This window comes from Hemitrygon akajei, chromosome 3 (genome assembly GCF_048418815.1).
Source record: "Hemitrygon akajei chromosome 3, sHemAka1.3, whole genome shotgun sequence".
NCBI classification, from domain to species: Eukaryota; Metazoa; Chordata; class Chondrichthyes; order Myliobatiformes; family Dasyatidae; genus Hemitrygon; species Hemitrygon akajei.
The window spans coordinates 200618507-200642348 of NC_133126.1; the positions used below are offsets into that span (position 1 = coordinate 200618507).

General features: G+C 50.1%; 1 protein-coding gene across 4 annotated transcripts in view; it reads left to right on the top strand.

Annotated features, from left to right (window-relative positions):
- Positions 1-23842, top strand: part of LOC140725789 (phospholipase D1-like) — a 228636-nt gene that overhangs the window by 169635 nt on the left and 35159 nt on the right. For all 4 annotated transcript variants that reach the window (XM_073041705.1, XM_073041706.1, XM_073041704.1 and 1 more), the window contains 4 exons: positions 7066-7194; positions 9343-9461; positions 14222-14335; positions 20903-21013. In XM_073041705.1, the coding sequence (XP_072897806.1) occupies positions 7066-7194; positions 9343-9461; positions 14222-14335; positions 20903-21013 (473 nt within the window). The remainder of the gene's footprint in view (positions 1-7065; positions 7195-9342; positions 9462-14221; positions 14336-20902; positions 21014-23842) is intronic.

Sequence of the window (23842 nt, forward strand, 5' to 3'; positions counted from 1 at the left end):
GAGATCCCCCTCATTCCTTTAAACTCCAGAACCATCAAACATTCCTTGTACATGACCCTTTTAGAGGGGGAGGGGTGAGATCCTTTTGCAGGTAACAACAATCCCTGGTGTGAGTTGCAGGTTCCTGAGGGTCATGCCATGGGATTTGCCTCCCAACAGCTGCACATTGCATCAATAACCCAACATTATTCCTGGAATCCCAAGCATACTGTTCTCCTTTTAACCCTCCCTGAATTCCAGCATTGCACCGTGAACCTTTGGCCCAAACTGACTGCTATTGTACATCTTCACCTGCTACACTGTCAAAGATTAGTGAGTGCCTCCTCTCCTGACTGCCCTCTGCTGCTGGCTTTGCTTGTGTTTCTTCTCAGCAAATCAGAATCTGGTTTCATTTCACAAGCAAGTGAAATGTGTTGTTTTGTGGCAGCAGTACAGAGCAACATTTTTAAAAATACTATAAATTCTAATAAGAATACATAAATACTTAAGCCCGTCACTCCTACTGGGGCATTGGGTTAGCATCTCACCAGAGTCCTCTGTCCTGGGACAGTCTTTCAAATTGCCCCAGGGTGTAGCCCATTTTCCTGGGGTTTCCCAGGGATGAGGCCTCTGGAGCTTCCTCAACAACAGTGAGACCAAAAAAATTGACTGTGGACTTCAGAAAGGTTAAGATGAGGGCGCACACACCAGTCCTCATCAGGGAATCAAAGGTAGAAAGAGCAAGCAATTTCCTGTGTGTCGACATCTCCGAGGATCTATCCTGGGCCCAGCATGTTGATGCAGTTGCCAAGAAGGCACGACAGATACTACATCAGGCGTTTCAGGAGAATTTGTATGTCACCAAAGACACCCACAGGTTTTAACAGATGTACCGTGGCCTCGAAGAGGACCGCAGCCTTGTCGTGGTTTGGAGGCTTGTGTACCTCAAACACCTGGAGAGCTCTGCTGGCTGGAGTCAGGGCTTTAAGCTTTGGCTCTTGGTAGGGTCACCCATGCCAAACAGGTCAAAGGGTAGAGGACAGGCTGAGTGGTCTACCAGTCCTCCAACATGGGGGTTCAGCTCAGGGCTAACAACGCTGACTGGTAAAATCGTTACGCAAACAGCAGTGAAAAGACCTACATTTGAGTTCGATGGTTATGCTTGAGTCTCCACCCAGGACTTGCATGACTGACTAATGAAAACTGAGAGGAAGCTACTGACGTGATGAAGGAAGCCCTGAACACCAATAGAGATGGAGGACCTTCATTGCTGCCCAAAGCACCAGTGGCTGAATGGGCAAACAGACAAACCATGGACAGCATTCTAACTGGCTGCATCTCTGTCTGGTAATGGGTGGGGGGTGCGGGGGCACTGCACAGGATTGGAAACAGCTACAAGAAGTTGTAAACTCAGTCAGCGTCCATCATGGGCACCAGCCTCCCCAGGACATCTTCAAGGAGCAATACATCCAGCATCACCCAGGACAAGCCCTCTTCTCATTGTTACCATCAGGGAGGAGGTACAGGAGTCTGAATGCACACACTCAACAATTCAGGGACAGCTTGTTCCCCTCTGCCACCCGATTTCTGCCAGGATTGGGACCATCCATGGCAGAGTTACGAAAATAAATAAGTTGTGTAAAAAGAGAGCAAAATAGTGAGGTAGGTTCCTGGTTCATTGTCCATTCAGAAATCTGATGGTGGAAGGGAAGAAGCTGTTCCTGAAACATTGAGTGTGTCTTCAGGCTCCTGTACCTCCTCCCTGATGGTAACAATGAGAAGAGGAAATGTCCTGGGTGGTTGGGGTCCTTAATGATGGACGCTGCTTTCTTGAGGTGTCCCCTTTTGCAGATGTCCTCGCTGCTGGCCAGGCTGGTGCCCATGATGGAGCTGGATGAGTTGGCAAATTTCTACAACTTTTTCTAATCCTGTGCAGTGGCCCCTCCAGACCAGATGGTGATGTAACCAGTTAGCGATATATCTGCAAAAATTTGCTAGAGTCTTTGTGACAAACTTAGTCTCTTGAAACACTTTGTGAAGGATAGCCACTGGCATGTGAGGCCTAACTTGCAGCACTGTGGGCCGTTCTAGTCACTTACCTACAAGAAAGATATAATATTGAAAGAGAACAGAAAAATATACAAGTATGTTGGTGGGAATTGAGGACCTGAGTTATAAGGAAAGATTGAATAGAATGTAAAGGATTGAAAGGAGATTTAATAGAGGTATACAAAATTAGGAGGGGTATAAACAGGGTATATGCAAGCAAGCTTTTTCTGCTGAGGTTGCGTGAGAATGGAGCCAGAGGTCACAAGATTAAGGTGAAGATAAAATATTTATGGGGAGCCTGAGGGGAAACCTGTCAGTTAGAGTGTGGTGAGAGTGTGGAACGAGATATCAACAGTTCATTTCAACATTTAAGAGAAATCTAGGTTGTACCCGGTTGGAGAGATGGGAGGGGTATGGAGAAAGAGAGGTACGTGGATGGTCCCACTGCAGGTTGATGGTTCTAGGCAAAATAACAGTCAGCAGAGACTAGATGGGCTGAAGAGTCTCTTTGTGTGCTGTAGTGCTTTATGTACGAATGACTCTCTGACTCCTAGCTCTGGCCAGGGCTGGTTTAACCAGCATCCTGTCTCTGAACTGCTGGGCTTGTTGCTTGTTTTGATGGTGTGATGTCATTCTACACCTCTCCGCCTGACTGCTGTGCCTGATTCAAGATTAAAGATTAGCTTAATTTGTCACACATGCATCAAAACATAACGTGAAATGAGACCATGAAACATAGAGGCAGAATTAGACCAGTCAGCCCATCGAGTCTGTTCTGCCATGTCATCGTAGCTGATCTCTCTCAAACCCATTCTCCTGTCTTTACCCTGTAACCCTGACTAATCAAGAGCCTATCAACCTCTGCTTCAAATATATCCAAATTCTTGTCCATGGCAATGAATTGCACACATTCACCACCCTCTGGCTAAAAGAAATTCCTCCTCGTCCCTGTTGTGTCATTTGCAACAACAGCCAGCACAACCCGAGTGCGTGTCCTCGGCCAGTGGAGCCACGCTTCTGGCGCCAACATCACATCCCCGCAACTTACTGACCCCATTCCCTACGTCTTCGGCCTGTGGGAGGAAAACGGGGTGCCCGGAGGAAGCCCACATGGCCATGGGGAGAACGTGCAAACTCCTTACAGACAGCCGTGGTAATTGAACCTGGGTTGCTGGCACGGTTAAACCTAAACTATCTGCCATGTTACTGTGCCATGCTTCACACTTTCCATTCCTTGGTTAAACATGGAGGACCTTTCTTTAACTTGTCTGTACGCAGGACCCATCGGTCCTGGGGGAGCCCTGTGAAAGTGCGGCCGGAAGGCTTCGAACCCTGGGCTCAATGCCGCCACCACAAAGGTGTATCGACCCATCAGGCCCTTGACTATCCCAGCAGCGCATTCCCTGACGATTAGTCCTGACGAAGGGTCTCGGCCTGAAACGTCGACAGTGCTTCTCCCTATAGATGCTGCCTGGCCTGCTGCGTTCCACCAGCATTTTGTGTGTGTTGCTTGGATTTCCAGCATCTGCAGATTTCATCGTGTTTGCCCTGATGATTAGTCCTTTTTTGACTCTTCCACCACTAACTGAGCTAAGATTTCAAAGTTCAAAGTAAATTTATCATTAAAGTACATGCAGTCAGCATATACAACCCTGAGATTCATTTTCTTGTGGGAATTCAAGTTAATTCAAGTCAAGTCAAGTTTATTGTCATTTCGACCATAAATTGCAAGCACAGTACACAGTAAAAACAAAACAACGTTCCTCCAGGACCCTGGTGCTATTCACGGTAAATAGAAAGAAACACAATAGGATCGATGTAAAACCACAGGATGGACAAACAGCCAGTGTGCAAAAGACAACAAAATGTGCAAATACAAAAATAAATAAACAAACAAACAAGTAAATAAACAGGAGAACATGAGATGAAGGATCCTTGAAGGTGAGTCCATATATTGTGGTCAAGTGAATTTGAATGAAGTTGTCCCCTCTGGTTCAGGAGCATGATGCTTGAGGAGTAATAGCTGTTAGTGATCCTGGTGGTGTGGGTCCTGAGGCTCCTGTACCTCCTGCTTGATGATTGAGGGGTAATAACTATTCCTGAACCTGGTGGTGTGGGATCTGATGGTTGAGGGGTAATAACTGTTCCTGAACCTGGTGGTGTGGGTCCTGATGATTGAGGGGTAATAACTGTTCCTGAACCTGGTGGCGTGGGTCCTGAGGCTCCTGTACCTCCGTCCTGATGGTTGAGGGGTAATAGCTGTTCGTGATCCTGGTGGTGTGGGACCTGATAGTTGAGGGGTAATAGCTGTTCATGATCCTGGTGGTGTGGGTCCTGAGGCTCCTGTACCTCCGTCCTGATGGTTGAGGGGTAATAGCTGTTCGTGATCCTGGTGGTGTGGGACCTGATAGTTGAGGGGTAATAGCAGTTCATGATCCTGGTGGTGTTTGACCTGATGGTTGAGGGGTAATAGCTGTTAGTGATCCTGGTGGTGTGGGACCTGATGGTTGAGGGGTAATAGCTGTTCGTGATCCTGGTGGTGTGGGTCCTGAGGCTCCTGTACCTCCTGCTTGATGATTGAGGGGTAATAACTATTCCTGAACCTGGTGGTGTGGGATCTGATGGTTGAGGGGTAATAACTGTTCCTGAACCTGGTGGTGTGGGTCCTGATGATTGAGGGGTAATAACTGTTCCTGAACCTGGTGGCGTGGGTCCTGAGGCTCCTGTACCTCCGTCCTGATGGTTGAGGGGTAATAGCTGTTCGTGATCCTGGTGGTGTGGGACCTGATAGTTGAGGGGTAATAGCTGTTCATGATCCTGGTGGTGTGGGTCCTGAGGCTCCTGTACCTCCGTCCTGATGGTTGAGGGGTAATAGCTGTTCGTGATCCTGGTGGTGTGGGACCTGATAGTTGAGGGGTAATAGCAGTTCATGATCCTGGTGGTGTTTGACCTGATGGTTGAGGGGTAATAGCTGTTAGTGATCCTGGTGGTGTGGGACCTGATGGTTGAGGGGTAATAGCTGTTCGTGATCCTGGTGGTGTGGGTCCTGAGGCTCCTGTACCTCCTGCTTGATGGTTGAGGGTGTAATAACTATTCCTGAACCTGGTGGTGTGGGACCTGATGGTTGAGGGGTAATAACTGTTCATGATCCTGGTGGTGTGGGACCTGATGGTTGAGGGGTAATAGCTGTTCATGATCCTGGTGGTGTGGGACCTGATGGTTGAGGGGTAATAACTGTTCATGATCCTGGTGGTGTGGGTCCTGAGGCTCCTGTACCTCCGTCCTGATGGCAGCAGTGAGAAGAGAACATGTCCTGGGTGCTGCTTTCCTGTGACAGCGCTCTGGGTAGATGGTGGGGAGGGCTTTACCCATGATGGGCTGTGCTGTATCCATTACCTTTTAAGGGATTTTCTGTTCCAGTGCATTAGTGTTTCCATACCAGGCTGTGATGCAACCAGTCAATATACTCTCTGCTGCACGTCTATAGAAGTTTATCAAAGTTTTAAATGCCCTGGAGATTGCAATGAGCTGCCTTCATGAGCCGCTGCAGCCCTTGAGGGCTGTTGGGGGGGCGGTGTTCCTGGTCTTTGACCTAGTGACTGTGATATGTCTCCATGTTGGGGGGTGTGTGTCTCCAGGGGCTGGTATTCACGAGTTTATGCTGCCTTCGCCCCTCCAGCGGGTAGAGGAGGAGGGCTTAGAGCCTCGGTGAGTTATGGCAGTGTATCCTGTCAATGGTACGGCTGTTACTGTGGTGAACCGGTTTAATTCCGAGCCCCATGCCCAATCTGGCAGGTTTGTTCACAGCCTCCTCTAATGCCACACTCAGGGTGGAGGAACAACACCTTACATTCTGTCTGGGTAGCCTCCAACCTAACGGCATGAACATCGATTTCCCTTCTGGTAATTTTCTCCCTCCCCTTACTCTCATTTCCATCCCCATTCTGGCTCCATTCTCACCCGTTCTCTTCCCCTCACCTACTCATCACTTCTTTCTAATGCCCCACCTTTCTTCCTTGGTCCACTCACCCCCCTGATCAGATTTCCTCTTCTTCAGCCCTTTACTATTACCCTCTCAGTTTCTGGATTCATCCCCACCTGGCCAGCTCGTACTCCTCCCCCTCGCACACCTCCTCATTCTGGCTTGTTCCCACTTCCTTTCCAGTCCTGACTCTTTATTCCCCTCAGCAGATGCTGCCTGACCTGCTGAGATCTTCCAGCAGTTTGTGTGTGTTGCTCTGGATTTCCAGCATCTGCTGAATCTCTTGTGTTTATAAACTGCTGCTACTGTGGTGGGGTGAATGGGTGGTTGTGGATGGGGACGGGGCGCCCATCGAGTGGGCTGCTGTACCCTGTGTGGTGTTGGGGTTCCTGAACGTTGTTTAACTGTACTCATCCCGGCAAGTCTGGATAAAGGTTAGAAGTACGTGACCTCTGCCACTGTAGCCCACACTCCCACCATTGACCTTGAACAGCCAATCAGAGGAGAGGACAATCTCCTCTGTGACTGGATTGGTTTATTCTGGTCGCAACCAATCAGATCTTCTCTTCTGCCAGGAAATGTCCTCCAGAGAGGAGAAGAAGGTTGCTCCGTGCGGATCAGTTACCGCAGCACGGACGGCCCCAAGCCCGGCTGTGGGAGGAGGAGGGTTGGGCATGAGGCTGGCACTCCCTTTCCGTAGAATCCCAGAGCTTCCAAAATGCCAACAGAAGCTCCTGTGACCTCATCCCTGGGAGAGGAAATTCGTTGGTCTGGAAGACGTATGGAGTCGTGTGGTGAAAGCAGAAGATCATCCCTCAGCCCAGGACAGAGGGCCTGGTGAGGCGGCCTTGCCCACGTAGAATGAAGGAAAATGCAGAACAACACTTTTTGGACCATTCCCAACAGTTCTGGAATCACTGAGAGTGTTGGAAGTGGCCTTGTTGTTTGTTTGAAGGACTAAATCCACAATGCCAAACTAAACTAACTGTGTGGTCTCCATGAAGCTGGAAACATACTGACTGTTTTGTTTCTCTCTGTTGTCTATCCTGAGACAGAAAGGGGCTCAGTGCACAGTCTACACACCAGCGTTGGAGAGCTGGTTGGACAGACCAGGTTCTGGCACGGGAAGGATTACTGCAACTTTGTCTACAAGGACTGGGTTCAGCTGGATAAACCCTTTGATGGTGAGTCAAACCCGGATGCAGGCTCGCACGTATTTTCCATTCCATTTTTGTTCCTCGTCCTAACGCGCACCCTCTGTCCTCACTGACTCACACCGACTACCTCATCAGCTGAGTTCCCACCACTGTCTGTAAGGAGTTTGTACAATCTCCCCGTGACCGCGTGGGATTCCTCGCACGTGCCGGTTAGCAGGTTAGTTAGTCACATCGGTGTAATTGGGTGGCGAGGGCCGGATTAGCCAGTTACCGTGCTGTATCTCTAAATATAAATAAAATTAAACTTTACTTTCCTTTCCTCTGGCAGGGACAGTTATTCCCACGGGATTACAAGGTTCACTGGGTTACTATCGATCACTATATCACTAATCCCACTGGGTTAGAGGGCTCAGGTGAATACCAGTCTCACAGGGTTACTAATCCCACAGGTTTACTTGATGCTCTAGGTCTGGGAATGAAGGGGTTAACATATGAGGAGTGTTTGATGGCTCTGGGCTGGAGTTTAGAAGAGCGAGGGTGGATCTCATTGAAACCTATTGAATATCAAAAGGCCCAGATAGAGTGGATATAGAGAGGATGTTTCCTATAGTCGGGGAGTCTGGGACCAGAGGACACAGATAGAGTGGATGTGGAGAGGATGTTTCCTACAGTGGGGGAGTCTGGGTCCAGAGGGCACAGATAGAGTGGATGTGGAGAGGATGTTTCCTACAGTGGGGGAGTCTGGGACCAGAGGACACAGATAGAGTGGATGTGGAGAGGATGTTTCCTACAGTGGGGGAGTCTGGGTCCAGAGGGCACAGATAGAGTGGATGTGGAGAGGATGTTTCCTATAGTGGGGGAGTTTGGGAACAACATTCAAAGTACATTTATTATACTTTGTACAACGTTGAGACTGGTCTCCTTACAGGCACAAAACAAAGAAACCCAACAGGACCGATTTTTTAAAAAAAGGCTGTAACACACCCAAAGTCCAGACCAAAAATCTTGCAAACAACAAAAGTATGCAAATGACATTCAGAACTGAAGTTCACGAAAGTGAGTCCAGAGCCGTGAAGCCAGTCACAGCTGATTCAGTTAGTTGCAGGTCAGTTCGGTGCAGAGATGAGTAAACCTTGCGGAGAAGCGAGCTGCACACTGGCTTGTCCCCCTTCTCTGGCCCCGACAGCCCAACCTTTTCAATATGGCCTGGAACTTAAACTGGCCAAAGAGTGGGTCGTTCCTCTCTCTCAGACCCGAGCCCTGCCGCTTCAGTACACTCTCAGGCCTGCCTCAATTCAACCTGTACCCAGCCTTTCCAATTGTCCTGGCACTTAAATCGGCCAAACGGTGAGTCCTTCCTCACTCTCGGGCCTGGGCCCCACCACTTCGATTCTGCTTCACCTCAATTCTGTCACTTCCAATCACCTCCGAGTCCAGGCCAGCAATGGCCAAGCATTGACTCATCCCCCACTCTTGGCCCATGCCCCGCTGCCTTAACCTGACCTAACACACCACAACAATCCTGCACCTTTAAGACTTCAATTCACACCGCAGAAATGTCAAGGTTGTACAGGCAGTTCAAAAACTCAGCTCTGAGAGGGGAGTTATGGGCTATTGATTTTGAGGAAAAAGTGTGATTTATAAAGTTGTTAATAGTTTTGTTTGCTGTCAGTAGGTCATCGCTGGGCTTCACCAGCAACATCTTAAAGGGGCACAACCACAGAATTGAGTGGTATCCATCTAGAATAGAAACGAGGAGGAGTTTCTGCAGACAGAGGCAAATCTGTGGAATTCATTGCCATGGATGGCTATGTAGGCCGGGTCACTGACTATACGTATTTAAAGCGCAGGTCAATAGTGAGGTCTTGATTAATGAGGGCATCAAAGGTTTTGGGGAGAAGGCAGGAGAGGGATAATAAGTCAGCCATGATGGAGTAGACTCAAAGGGGCCAACAGCCTAATTCTGCTCCTATGTCTTATGGTCTTGTTACCAGCTTGGTTAGGTTCCTGGGCTGTTGGGTTCCTGGTCACTGGGTTACTGGGCCTGGGAGACTGTGAGGGGAATTGGATCACTGGTGTTCCTGGGATATGGGGCCAGTTGAGGAACGCGCGTGGCCACTCAGCCCTTCCTCTACTAACACCATCGTTGTCCATCTCGGTCTGGTCTCCCTGCAGATTTCATCGACCGCTACACCACGCCCCGGATGCCCTGGCACGACATCGCTTCAGTGGTCCACGGGAGGGCTGCCCGCAACGTGGCTCGGCACTTCATCCAGCGCTGGAACTTTACCAAGGTGACCCCACCCCCACGGGCACTGCAGGGCAGGGGGAGGCTGCTAGGACCAGTTCTCAGGGGAGCAAGTTCAATTTCATGTTCAATTATCATTAACCATGTATGAATAAAGCCACATGAAACAGTGTTCCTCCTGGGGTGGGGGCAAGGTGTGAAACACATTACAGCAGCACAGAGTACACGGCACATAGCACAAATTGCACAAGTGGTTTCAATTTCAGAAAAAAACATAGTCACAAAGAAAAAACTAATATCGTCAAACTACCTGAGTGTCTAGCATGTTCTTCCGCTGAGCAAGCACCAGGTGGCAGCGCTGAGTGAGCACTGAAGGGCAGCAGCAAAAAACTGGGGCTCCCCCACCCCACCTCCAGCTCCTCATCCACCTCAGGGTGAAGGAGAGTGGAGAGAGCTCCCACCGACCCAGGAGATCGGAGGGGCATTGGGCATCAGCCTGTGAGGGTTAGATGACGAGCAGCACCCACTGAAGCCTCAAGGTGGGTACCAAAAAATACCTCAGTGGGGCCCAGCCATCACCCTCAACCTCAGGTGGGAGGGGGCTAGGGGCAGCTGTGGGAGGAAGTGATGTCATAGACTGAATCTTTACAAATAATTACTCCCCGTCACCCCAAGCTCAGTTCCACTCGTCTCTCCTATCTGCTCAGTAACATCCTGTGGTTTTAGCACAGGTCATCCCATTTCCGGTAACCGATCTTCTCCCACACTTCGTGTTTCCATTCCAATTCCACACATCCACCCAAGGTGACAACTTCCTCACCCCCGTAACCCCACACAGAGACAGACTCCCTCCCCTCTGGTGTTTGTTTGGTGAAAGAACAAGCTGGAGGAGGACTACCTACAGTCATACACTTAGGGACTTGGGCGATATTTTCTCTTTGTGACCTCTTTTTCTGAAATCGTACCCATATGTGCTATTTGTGCTAATGTGCTGAGTCCATTATGCATCCACTCAGAGTCTTCCCCGTCTCTTCCTTCCTCTGTTACCTATTCCATTCAGGACCTGTCACCCCACCCAGGGACTCGCTCCCTCCTCCCTTTACCGGACCACCCAAGGTCTTTCTCCCTCTCCCATGATACCACTCGGAGCATCTCTCTTTCTCATTCCTTACCCCTCTTAATTCTCTATAGCTCACCTCTTATCCATCCACTCAGTGTCTCCCTCGAACATCTAGTTACTGAGAATAGCCCCTCCCCGTCTCACCACCCCATCCATAATCCCTCCCTATATCTGGTTCTACCCATTACCTTCCAGTGCTTACCTCAACCTTACCCAGCCAAACCATTCCCTCCTGCACCGTTCCATCAACCTTACCCATCCAAACCATTCCCTCCTGCACAGTTCCATCAACCTCACCTTCCAAACCATTCCCTCCTGCACCGTTCCATCAACCTTACCCATCCAAACCATTCCCTCCTGCACAGTTCCATCAACCTCACCTTCCAAACCATTCCCTCCTGCACCGTTCCATCAACCTTACCCATCCAAACCATTCCCTCCTGCACCGTTCCATCAACCTTACCCATCCAAACCATTCCCTCCTGCACAGTTCCATCAAACTCACCCTCCAAACCATTCCCTCCTGCACAGTTCCATCAACCTCACCCTCTAAACCATTCCCTCCTGCACAGTTCCATCAACCTCACCTTCCAAACCATTCCCTCATGCACCGTTCCATCAACCCTACCCATCCAAACCATTCCCTCCTGCACTGTTCCATCAACCTTACCCTCCAAACCATTCCCTCCTGCACAGTTCCATCAAGCTCACCTTCCAAACCATTCCCTCCTACACCGTTCCATCAACCTTACACATCCAAACCATTCCCTCCTGCACCGTTCCATCAAACTCACCCTCCAAACCATTCCCTCCTGCACCGTTCCATCAACCTTACCCTCTAAACCATTCCCTCCTGCACAGTTCCATCAAGCTTACCCATCCAAACCATCCTCTCCTGCACAGTTTCATCAAACTTACCCTCTAAACCATTCCCTCCTACACAGTTCCATCAACTTTACCCTCCAAACCATTCCCTCCTGCACAGTTCCATCAACCTCACCATCCAAACCATACCCTCCTGCACAGTTCCATCAACCTTACCCATCCAAACCATTCCCTCCTGCACCGTTCCATCAACCTTACCCATCCAAACCATTCCCTCCTACACAGTTTCACCAACCTCACCCTCCAAACCATTCCCTCCTGCACAGTTCCATCAACCTCACCTTCCAAACCATTCCCTCCTGCACCGTTCCATCAACCTTACCCATCCAAACCATTCCCTCCTACACAGTTTCATCAACCTTACCCATCCAAACCATCCTCTCCTGCAGTTTCATCAAACTTACCCTCTAAACCATTCCCTCCTACACATTTCCATCACCTTTACCCTCCAAACCATTCCCTCCTACACAGTTCCATCAACTTTACCCTCCAAACCATTCCCTCCTGCACAGTTCCATCAACCTTACCCATCAAAACCATTCCCTCCTGCACAGTTCCATCAACCTTACCCATCAAAACCATCCTCTCCTGCACAGTTTCATCAAACTTACCCTCTAAACCATTCCCTCCTACACAGTTCCATCAACTTTACCCTCCAAACCATTCCCTACTGCACAGTTCCATCAACCTCACCATCCAAACCATTCCCTCCTGCACAGTTCCATCAACCTCACCTTCCAAACCATTCCCTCCTGCACCATTCCATCAACCTTACCCATCCAAACCATTCCCTCCTACACAGTTTCATCAACCTTACCTTCCAAACCATTCCCTCCTGCACCGTTCCATCAACCCTACCCATCCAAACCATTCCCTCCTGCACAGTTCCATCAACCTCACCCTCCAAACCATTCCCTCCTGCACAGTTCCATCAACCTCACCCTCCAAACCATTCCCTCCTGCACCATTCCATCAACCTTACCCTCTAAACCATTCCCTCCTGCACAGTTCCATCAACTTTACCCTCCAAGCCATTCCCTCCTACACAGTTCCATCAACCTTACCCATCCAAACCATCCTCTCCTGCACAGTTTCATCAAACTTACCCTCTAAACCATTCCCTCCTGCACAGTTCCATCAACTTTACCCTCCAAGCCATTCCCTCCTACACAGTTCCATCAACCTTACCCATCCAAACCATCCTCTCCTGCACAGTTTCATCAAACTTACCCTCTAAACCATTCCCTCCTACACAGTTCCATCAACTTTACCCTCCAAACCATTCCCTCCTGCACAGTTCCATCAACCTCACCTCCAAACCATTCCCCCCTGCACAGTTCCATCAACCTCACCTTCCAAACCATTCCCTCCTGCACCGTTCCATCAACCTTACCCATCCAAACCATTCCCTCCTACACAGTTTCATCAACCTCACCCTCCAAACCATTCCCTCCTGCACAGTTCCATCAACTTTACCCTCCAAGCCATTCCCTCCTACACAGTTCCATCAACCTTACCCATCCAAACCATCCTCTCCTGCACAGTTTCATCAAACTTACCCTCTAAACCATTCCCTCCTACACAGTTCCATCAACTTTACCCTCCAAACCATTCCCTCCTACACAGTTCCATCAACCTCACCCTCCAAACCATTCCCTCCTGCACCGTTCCATCAACCTTACCCTCTAAACCATTCCCTCCTGCACAGTTCCATCAAGCTTACCCATCCAAACCATCCTCTCCTGCACAGTTTCATCAAACTTACCCTCTAAACCATTCCCTCCTACACAGTTCCATCAACTTTACCCTCCAAACCATTCCCTCCTGCACAGTTCCATCAACCTCACCATCCAAACCATTCCCTCCTGCACAGTTCCATCAACCTTACCCATCCAAACCATTCCCTCCTGCACCGTTCCATCAACCTTACCCATCCAAACCATTCCCTCCTACAGTTTCACCAACCTCACCCTCCAAACCATTCCCTCCTGCACAGTTCCATCAACCTCACCTTCCAAACCATTCCCTCCTGCACCGTTCCATCAACCTTACCCATCCAAACCATTCCCTCCTACACAGTTTCATCAACCTTACCCATCCAAACCATCCTCTCCTGCAGTTTCATCAAACTTACCCTCTAAACCATTCCCTCCTACACATTTCCATCAACTTTACCCTCCAAACCATTCCCTCCTACACAGTTCCATCAACCTTACCCATCAAAACCATTCCCTCTCACACAGTTCCATCTGCCTGTGATTTTCCTCAGCTTTTTCAAGCCAGTGAGCCTGTGTCTGTACACCCCACCCTGTCTTCACCCCCACCTGTCTCCTGTCTCACACCTTCCTCTCAAAATGCTGGAGGAACTCAGAAGGTCAGGCAGCATCTATGGAGAGGCATAAACAGGTGAAGAAGGGTGTCGGCATGAAATATCAACTACTTATTCATTTTCATAAGTGCTGCCTGACCTGCTAAGTTCCACACACAAAATGCTGGAGGAACTCAGCAGGCCAGGCAGCATCTATGGAGCAAAGTCCAGCTCCTCCAGTATTTTGAGTGTGTTGCTCTAGATTTCCAGTTGCTGCACAATCTCTTGTGTTTGTACTCAGGGGGTGTATTGGTCTGGGGTCCTGAGGTCATCTCTGGTAGGATGTAAATCTCTGACTTTGCAAACCAGGAGAGAGCTGTCTCTGCATGTTGGTGGGCTAAGGGTGTGTTGGGTGTGTGCAGAGCTGTTGGACCCTCCCGTTCTCTGCAATCTGACGTCAGTAATGTTTCCTTGATGTTCTCTCTCCTAACAGATTGTCAAGGCCAAGTACCGACCTCTGTCCTACCCGTACCTCCTTCCCAAGAGTATCTCCACCGCCGATGAGTTAACCTATCAGGTGCCAGGGTCGATTCCAGCTCGAGTCCAGGTCTGTCTTCCCGCAAACCAAATCAAATCCTGCTTAATTATCATTCAAGCATACATGGATGCAATCAATTAAGACAGTATTCCTCTTTGGCCAAGGCGCATTATGTACATTCAAAATAGCTAGAGAAAGACACCACACACATCGCTATGCAAGAAAACACGTGGGTATTCCAAATCCTTGAGTGAAATGTAAATTGATCGTACAGCTCCCAACAATACGGCCCGTCATTCCACTGGTCAACCACTGGAGGGTGGCACTGTTGGGCGAGGACAGTTCCCAACCAAGCTCAGACTCCACGCTACACCGCCTCCAGAGTCTTCTCACCTGGTCTGCAGTAGCAGGCAAGCCCACGGCTTGAGGCCTAGTCCTTGCTAAAGCCAAGGCAACACTGCTGCCACATCGCCTGTCTTACCACCAAACAAGGGAAACAGGCCTGTGGCATCTCACTTTATCAATGTCCAACAGGGTCTTGCAATCGCAAGAGAAACACTCAAGACAATCGCTCACAGTTACACCGCACACTGCTTTCACGCACCAACTCTGATGTCTTCAAGTAGCAGGCAGCAGCACGGTCTGCACCCAGGTCAGTTCCCCTAAACCTTCGGCCCATCTACCGGCTTCTCCTTCTCCTGGCCAACCACCAGCTTCACCTTCTCCAAGCCGAGCACAGGCTACCCCTTCTCTGACCAGCCTGCAGACTTCTCCTTCTCCAGCCCATCCACCAGCTTCACCTTTTCCAGCCCATCCACCAGCTTCACCTTCTCCAGCCCATCCACCAGCTTCTCCTTCTCCAGCCCGTCCACCAGGATCTCCTTCTCCAGCCCATCCACCAGGATCTCCTTCTCCAGCCCATCCACCAGCTTCTCCTTCTCCAGCCCATCCACCAGGATCTCCTTCTCCAGCCCATCCACCAGTTTCTCCTTCTCCAGCCCATCCACCAGCTTCACCTTCTCCAGCCCATCCACCAGCTTCTCCTTCTCCAGCCCATCCACCAGCTTCTCCTTCTCCAGCCCATCCACCAGGATCTCCTTCTCCAGCCCATCCACCAGGATCTCCTTCTCCAGCCCATCCACCAGGATCTCCTTCTCCAGCCCATCCACCAGCTTCTCCTTCTCCAGCCCATCCACCAGGATCTCCTTCTCCAGCCCATCCACCAGGATCTCCTTCTCCAGCCCATCCACCAGGATCTCCTTCTCCAGCCCATCCACCAGGATCTCCTTCCCCAGCCCATCCACCAGCTTCTCCTTCTCCAGCCCGTCCACCAGCTTCTCCTTCTCCAGCCCGTCCACCAGCTTCACCTCCAGCCCATCCACCGGCTTCTCCTTCTCCAGCCCATCCACCAGCTTCACCTTCTCCAGCCCATCCACCAGCTTCTCCTTCTCCAGCCCATCCACCAGGATCTCCTTCTCCAGCCCATCCACCAGCTTCACCTTCTCCAGCCCATCCACCAGCTTCTCCTTCTCCAGCCCATCCACCAGGATCTCCTTCTCCAGCCCATCCACCAGGATCTCCTTCTCCAGCCCGTCCACCAGGATCTCCTTCTCCAGCCCATCCACCAGCTTCACCTTCTCCAGCCCATCCACCAGCTTCACCTCCAGCCCATCCACCAGTGTCTCCTTCTCCAGCCCATCCACCAGTGTCTCCTTCTCCAGCCCATCCACCAGCTTCTCCTTCTCCAGCCCATCCACCAGCTTCACCTTCTCCAGCCCATCCACCAGGATCTCCTTCTCCAGCCCATCCACCAGGATCTCCTTCTCCAGCCCATCCACCAGTGTCTCCTTCTCCAGCCCATCCACCAGGATCTCCTTCTCCAGCCCATCCACCAGTGTCTCCTTCTCCAGCCCATCCACCAGGATCTCCTTCTCCAGCCCATCCACCAGCTTCACCTTTTCCAGCCCATCCACCAGCTTCACCTCCAGCCCATCCACCAGTGTCTCCTTCTCCAGCCCATCCACCAGTGTCTCCTTCTCCAGCCCATCCACCAGTGTCTCCTTCTCCAGCCCATCCACCAGTGTCTCCTTCTCCAGCCCATCCACCAGCTTCTCCTTCTCCAGCCCATCCACCAGCTTCACCTTCTCCAGCCCATCCACCAGGATCTCCTTCTCCAGCCCATCCACCAGGATCTCCTTCTCCAGCCCATCCACCAGTGTCTCCTTCTCCAGCCCATCCACCAGCTTCACCTCCAGCCCATCCACCAGTGTCTCCTTCTCCAGCCCATCCACCAGTGTCTCCTTCTCCAGCCCATCCACCAGCTTCTCCTTCTCCAGCCCGTCCACCAGTGTCTCCTTCTCCAGCCCATCCACCAGTGTCTCCTTCTCCAGCCCATCCACCAGCTTCTCCTTCTCCAGCCCATCCACCAGCTTCACCTTCTCCAGCCCATCCACCAGGATCTCCTTCTCCAGCCCATCCACCAGGATCTCCTTCTCCAGCCCATCCACCAGTGTCTCCTTCTCCAGCCCATCCACCAGGATCTCCTTCTCCAGCCCATCCACCAGTGTCTCCTTCTCCAGCCCATCCACCAGGATCTCCTTCTCCAGCCCATCCACCAGGATCTCCTTCTCCAGCCCATCCACCAGCTTCTCCTTCTCCAGCCCATCCACCAGCTTCTCCTTCTCCAGCCCATCCACCAGCTTCTCCTTCTCCAGCCCATCCACCAGGATCTCCTTCTCCAGCCCATCCACCAGTGTCTCCTTCTCCAGCCCATCCACCAGCTTCTCCTTCTCCAGCCCGTCCACCAGCTTCTCCTTCTCCAGCCCGTCCACCAGCTTCTCCTTCTCCAGCCCGTCCACCAGCTTCACCTTCTCCTGGCCAACCACCAGCTTCTCCTACTCTGGCCCATCCACAATTCAATTATTTTCAAGAAAATATGCAGCTCGATTGTTTTCACAAACTCCGCCAAGGCTCACCGGTTTCGATCATACCATAAAAGATAGAATCAGAATTAGGCCATTCAGCCCATCGAGCCTGCTCTTCCATTCCATCATGGCTGATTTATTACCCCTTTCAACCCCATTCTCCTGCCTTCTCTCTGTAACCTTCAGCACCCTGACTAATCAAGAATCTGTCGATCTCTGCATTAAATATACCCAATGACTTGGCCTGCAAAGCTCTCTATGGCAATGACTCAGATTCAGCACGCTCTGACTAAAGAAATTCTGCCACATCTCTGCTCGAGAGGGTCGTCTTTCTATCCTGATGCTGTTGCCTCTGGTCCTAGACTCTCACCAGAGGAAACGTCCTCTCCACATCCACTTTATCCAGGCCTTTCAATATTTAATCGGTTTCAATCGATTCCCCTCATTCTTCTAGAATCTGCAAGTACAGGCCCAGAGCTATTAGATGCTCCTCATACACTGACCCTTTAATAACTGGAATCATTCATTCTAGTGAACCTCCTAGGACTGGACCATTTCCAGTGCCAGCACATCTTTATAACAACAGGCAATACTGGTACAGACGGCTCTGTCACTGTATAACACTGGGTACAGGGCTAGTGGGGATAGAACTCTCACAGTACAACACTGGGAAACAGTACTGGGGGGGACGTGTATAACACCGGGGTAAAGTACCGGTGGGGACGGGTCTGTCACTGTGTAACACCGGGGTACGGTACCGGTGGGGACGGGTCTGTTGCTGTCTAACACTGGAGTACGGTACCGGTGGGGACGGTTCTGTTGCTGTCTAACACTGGGGTATGGTACCGGTGGGGACGGGTCTGTCACTGTGTAACACCGGGGTACGGTACCGGTGGGGACGGTTCTGTTGCTGTCTAACACTGGGGTATGGTACCGCTGGGGACGGGTCTGTCACTGTATAACACTGGAGTACGGTACCGGTGGGGACGGGTCTGTCACTGTACAACACCGGGGTACGGTACCGGTGGGGACGGTTCTGTTGCTGTGTATCACCGGGGTACGGTACCGGTGGGGACGGGTCCGTTGCTGTCTAACACTGGGGTATGGTACCACTGGGGACGGGTCTGTCACTGTGTGACACCGGGGTACGGTACCGGTGGGGACGGGTCTGTCACTGTGTAACACCGGGGTACGGTACCGGTGGGGACGTGTCTGTCACTGTGTCACTGTGTAACACTGGGGTACGGTACCGGTGGGGACAGGTCTGTCACTGTATAACACCGGGGTACGGTACCGGTGGGGACGGGTCTGTTGCTGTCTAACACTGGGGTATGGTACCGGTGGGGACGGGTCTGTCACTGTGTAACACCGGGGTACGGTACCGGTGGGGACGGTTCTGTTGCTGTCTAACACTGGGGTATGGTACCGGTGGGGACGGGTCTGTCACTGTATAACACTGGAGTACGGTACCGGTGGGGACGGGTCTGTCACTGTACAACACCGGGGTACGGTACCGGTGGGGACGGTTCTGTTGCTGTGTATCACCGGGGTACGGTACCGGTGGGGACGGGTCCGTTGCTGTCTAACACTGGGGTATGGTACCACTGGGGACGGGTCTGTCACTGTGTGACACCGGGGTACGGTACCGGTGGGGACGGGTCTGTCACTGTGTAACACCGGGGTACGGTACCGGTGGGGACGTGTCTGTCACTGTGTCACTGTGTAACACTGGGGTACGGTACCGGTGGGGACAGGTCTGTCACTGTATAACACCGGGGTACGGTACCGGTGGGGACGGGTCTGTTGCTGTCTAACACTGGGGTATGGTACCGGTGGGGACGGGTCTGTCACTGTGTAACACCGGGGTACGGTACCGGTGGGGACGGTTCTGTTGCTGTCTAACACTGGGGTATGGTACCGCTGGGGACGGGTCTGTCACTGTGTGACACCGGGGTATGGTACCGGTGGGGACGGGTCTGTCACTGTATAACACTGGAGTACGGTACCGGTGGGGACGGGTCTGTCACTGTACAACACCGGGGTACGGTACCGGTGGGGACGGTTCTGTTGCTGTGTATCACCGGGGTACGGTACCGGTGGGGACGGGTCCGTTGCTGTCTAACACTGGGGTATGGTACCACTGGGGACGGGTCTGTCACTGTGTGACACCGGGGTACGGTACCGGTGGGGACGGGTCTGTCACTGTGTAACACCGGGGTACGGTACCGGTGGGGACGTGTCTGTCACTGTGTCACTGTGTAACACTGGGGTACGGTACCGGTGGGGACAGGTCTGTCACTGTATAACACTGGGTACAGGGCTAGTGGGGATAGAACTCTCACAGTACAACACTGGGAAACAGTACTGGTGGGAATGTTTATAACACTGGGGTACAGTACCGGTGGGGATAGGTCTGTCACTGTATAACACCGGGTTACGGTACCGGTGGGGACGGGTCTGTCACTGTATAACACCGGGGTACGGTACCGGTGGGGACAGGTCTGTCACTGTGTAACACCGGGGTACGGTACCGGTGGGGACAGGTCTGTCACTGTGTAACACCGGGGTACGGTACCGGTGGGGACAGGTCTGTCACTGTAGAACACCAGGGTGCAGTAGAAATGAGGACAGGTCTGTCGCTGTAGAGCGTAAGGGCACAGTGCTCTGGGACAGCTCTGCATTAGCGGTGTGGCTAAGCCAGCCTGTGCTGTGTAATGTTTCCAAGTTTCCTGTTGTTTTCAGTGTGAGTGTGGGCTGTGAGGAGGTTGCAGTGTGGCTTTGTTGGGTACGGACAGCTTGGGTGAGTGGGCGAAGACCTGGCAGATGGAAGATAATGTGGGATAACTGGCAGTTCATCCACCGGTAAAATATAGAAACAGTGAGAGGTGATGGTTTTAAGAGGGAGCTGAGTGAACGGCACCCGAGAAACTGGTTCAGTACGTGATTGGGAAGGCAAACGTGCGTGGCTCTTTGTTAGAGGAGGGATGAAGTTTCCAGGAAATGACATCTTGCTGCACTTATATTGGGTTCTGGTGAGAGCAGGGAATAATCTGGTCTCTTTTTTAACCTGTTACTTTTGATGGATAAAAGTTCATCTTTATTTCTCAAATATCCTTTTAATTAAGCCGTACCACAGGCGTTGTATACATCTGCTCTGCACGGACTGGAGCAGCACCACAGTCTTGTCCACTTGAGCAATGGCGATAAAGTTCTGCTCTTTTCCATATCGATACATGATGTGTTTTTTTTCCACTGAGGTTGGATGTGACTACAACTAGAGGTCATGGGTTAAGGGTGAAAGTTGAAAAGGTTAAGGGGAACATGAGGGGAAACTTCCTTATTCAGAGGATCATGAGAGTTTGGAACGAGCTGCCAGTGCAAGTGGTGCATGCGAGCTCGATTTCAGTGTTTAACTGAAGGTTGGATAGGTACAAGGATGGTAGGGATATGGAGGGCTGTGGTCCTGGTGCTGGTCGGTGGGAGTAGGCAGTTTAAATGGTTTCAGCATGGACTAGATGGGCCAAAGGGCCTGTTCCTGTGTATCATTAGTGTCAATATCCAACACAGTCTGAGGATGTGCTGGGGGCAGCCAATTCTGTCGTTGTGTATTACTCTCCTGTCTGACAGTAGAATGTCAAAGAAGTTGGATGCTGGCAATCTGTTTCTCTCCCTTACTGACCTCGATCCACTCACACCTCTCTTTGTTTCCCAGGTGTTGAGATCAGCTGCAGACTGGTCATGTGGGATCAAATATCACGAAGAATCCATTCACAAAGCTTACGTTAACGTGATTCAGAACAGCAAACACTACATCTACATAGAGGTATGGAATGGCAGCACACGTCTCCACCAATCACCCTCCGTCATCAGCAGACACATCTCAAAGTCAGAGTACATTTATAATCAAAGTATCTTTATACAAGCTTGAGAGTCGTTTCCTTACAGATAGCTATGAAGACAAATCTGGAATATTGCGTACAGTTCTGGCCACTCCATTATAGAAAGGATTTCAAGGCTTTGCAAGGGTGCAGAAGGGGTTTAGCAGGTTTCTCTCTGGATTAGAGAGCACGTGTTGTGATGAGAAGTTGGACAAACTTGTGTTCTTTTTCCTGGAGTGGCAGAAGCAAAAAGGAGATCTAATAGGTTTGTAAGATTATGAGAGGCATAGACAGACAGACAGCATCTTTTTCCCAGACGTTGAAACCTCCAATACCAGAGGACATGCAGTAAAGGGGGTAATTTCAAAGGAGATGTGAGGATAAGTCTTTTCACTCAGAGAGTGGTGGGTGTCTGGAGCGGTGGTAGAGGCAGATGCATTAGAGGCTTTTAGGAGATGTTCAGATAGGCACATAAATGTGAGGGAAATGGAAGGATATGGACATTGTGTAGGCAGAAGGGATTAGTTTAGTTGGCCATTTGATTACTAATTTAATTGGTTTGACATAATATTGTGGGCTGAACATGTCAAACTGTTCCTATCCCCAACACATCCTAAAGGAGGGTGGGAGAATTATTCATTTATTTACTTGGAGATACACCGTGGGACATGTCCTTCTGGCCCTACGAGCCGCATCACCCAGCAAATCACCTATTTAATCCCAGGACAATTTACAATGACCAATCAACCTGCTAACCAGTATGTCCTGGTGATGGGTCTTAGCTCAAAATGTTGACTGTCAATTTCCCTTGATAGATGCCAAACCTTATGTGCCTTCAGATTTACAGTACTATACAAAAGTTTTAGGTATATGTATCTGTAGCTAGGATGCCTAACAGTTTTGCACAGTACTGTACTGGTCAACGTGGAGTAGACAAGTTTGTCAGTCTGGCAGGAGCAAAGGATGTTGGGAATGGGGAGGGTGGAGCGCCGGAGAAGGGGTGTGGGACAGGTGGCAGAGGAGGAGTGCCAGGAATGCCAGGCAAAGTCATTTGATTCCAAACTATTGGTTTATTGATCATTACAGAATGTCTCTCTGGTGTTCACCGCTCCCTTTCCGCTCCCTTCCTCTTTTCCCAACAATGATTCCTTTCTCCCTGCCCTCTTCCCATTCTCAGTCCACAATAGAGACCGATATCAGAATTAGGTTTATCATCACTCACGTATGTCATGACATTTGTTTTTTTTCGGCAGCAGTACACTGTAATACATAAAATTACTACAGTACAATGGCATTCAAAACTTTGGGCACCCCTGTCAAAATTTCTGTTACTGTGAATAGTTAAGTGAGTAGAAGATGAACTGATCTCCAAAAGTCATAAAGTTAAAGATGACACATTCTTTTCAAGATTTAAAGCAAGATTAGTGTATTATTTTTGTTTTGTACAATTTTAGAATGATAAAAAGGAAAGGAGCACCATGCAAAAGTTTGGGCACCCCAAGAGATTTGAGCTCTCAGATAACCTTTACCAAGGTCTCAGACCTTAATTAGCTTGTTAGGGCTATGACTTGTTCACAATCACTGTTAGGAAAGGCCAGGTGATACAACTTTCAAAGCTTTATAAATACCCTAACTCCTCAGGCCTTGTCCCAACAATCAGCAGTCATGGGCTCCTCGAAGCAGCTGCCTAGCACTCTGAAAATTAAAATAAATGATGCCCACAAAGCAGGAGAAGGCTATAAGAAGATAGCAAAGTGTTTTCAGGTAGCTGTTTCCTCAGTTCGTAATGTAATTAAGAAATGGCAGTTAACAGGAACGGTGAAGGTCAAGTTGAGGTTCAGAAAACTTTTCCGAGAGAACTGCTCGTAGGATTGTTAGAAAGGCAAATCAAAACCCCCGTTTGACTGCAAAAGACCTTCAGGAAGATTTATTAGACACTGGAGTGGTGGTGCACTGTTCTACTGAGCAGCGACACCTGCACAATTCATGGAAGAGTCATCAGAAGAAAACCTTTCCTGTGTCCTCACCACAAAATTCAGCATCAGAAGTTTGCAAAAGGACGTCTAAACAAGCCTGATGCATTTTGGAAACAAGTCCTGTGGACTGATGAAATTAAAATAGAACATTTTGGCCGCAGTGAGCAAAGGTATGTTTGGAGAAAAAACGGTACAGAATTTCATGAAAAGAACACCTCTCCAACTGTTAAGCATGAGGGTGGATCGATCATGCTTTGGGCTTGTGTTGCAGCCAGTGGCACAGGGAACATTTCCCTGGTAGAGGGAAGAATGAATTCAATTAAATACCAGCAAATTCTGGAAGCAAACATCACACCGTCTGTAAAAAAGCTGAAGATGAAAAGAGGATGGCTTCTACAACAGGATAATGATCCTAAACACACCTCAAAATCCACAATGGACTACATCAAGAAGTGCAACCTGAAGGTTATGCCATGGACCTCACAGTCCCCCAACCTAAACATCATCGAAAATCTGTGGATAGACCTCAAAAGAGCAGTGCATGCACGTTGGCCCAAGAATCTCACAGAACTAGAAGCCTTTTGCAAGGAAAATACCCCAAACAAGAATTGAAAGTCTCTGAGATGGCTACAGAAAGCATTTAGAAGGTGTGAGACTTGCCAAAGGGGGTGTTACTAAGTACTGACCATGCAGGGTGCCCAAACTTTTGCTTTGGATCCTTTTCCATCTTTGTTATTTTGAAACTGGAAAAAATGGAGATAAAAAAGTAATCTTGCTTGAAATATTAAAGGAATGTGT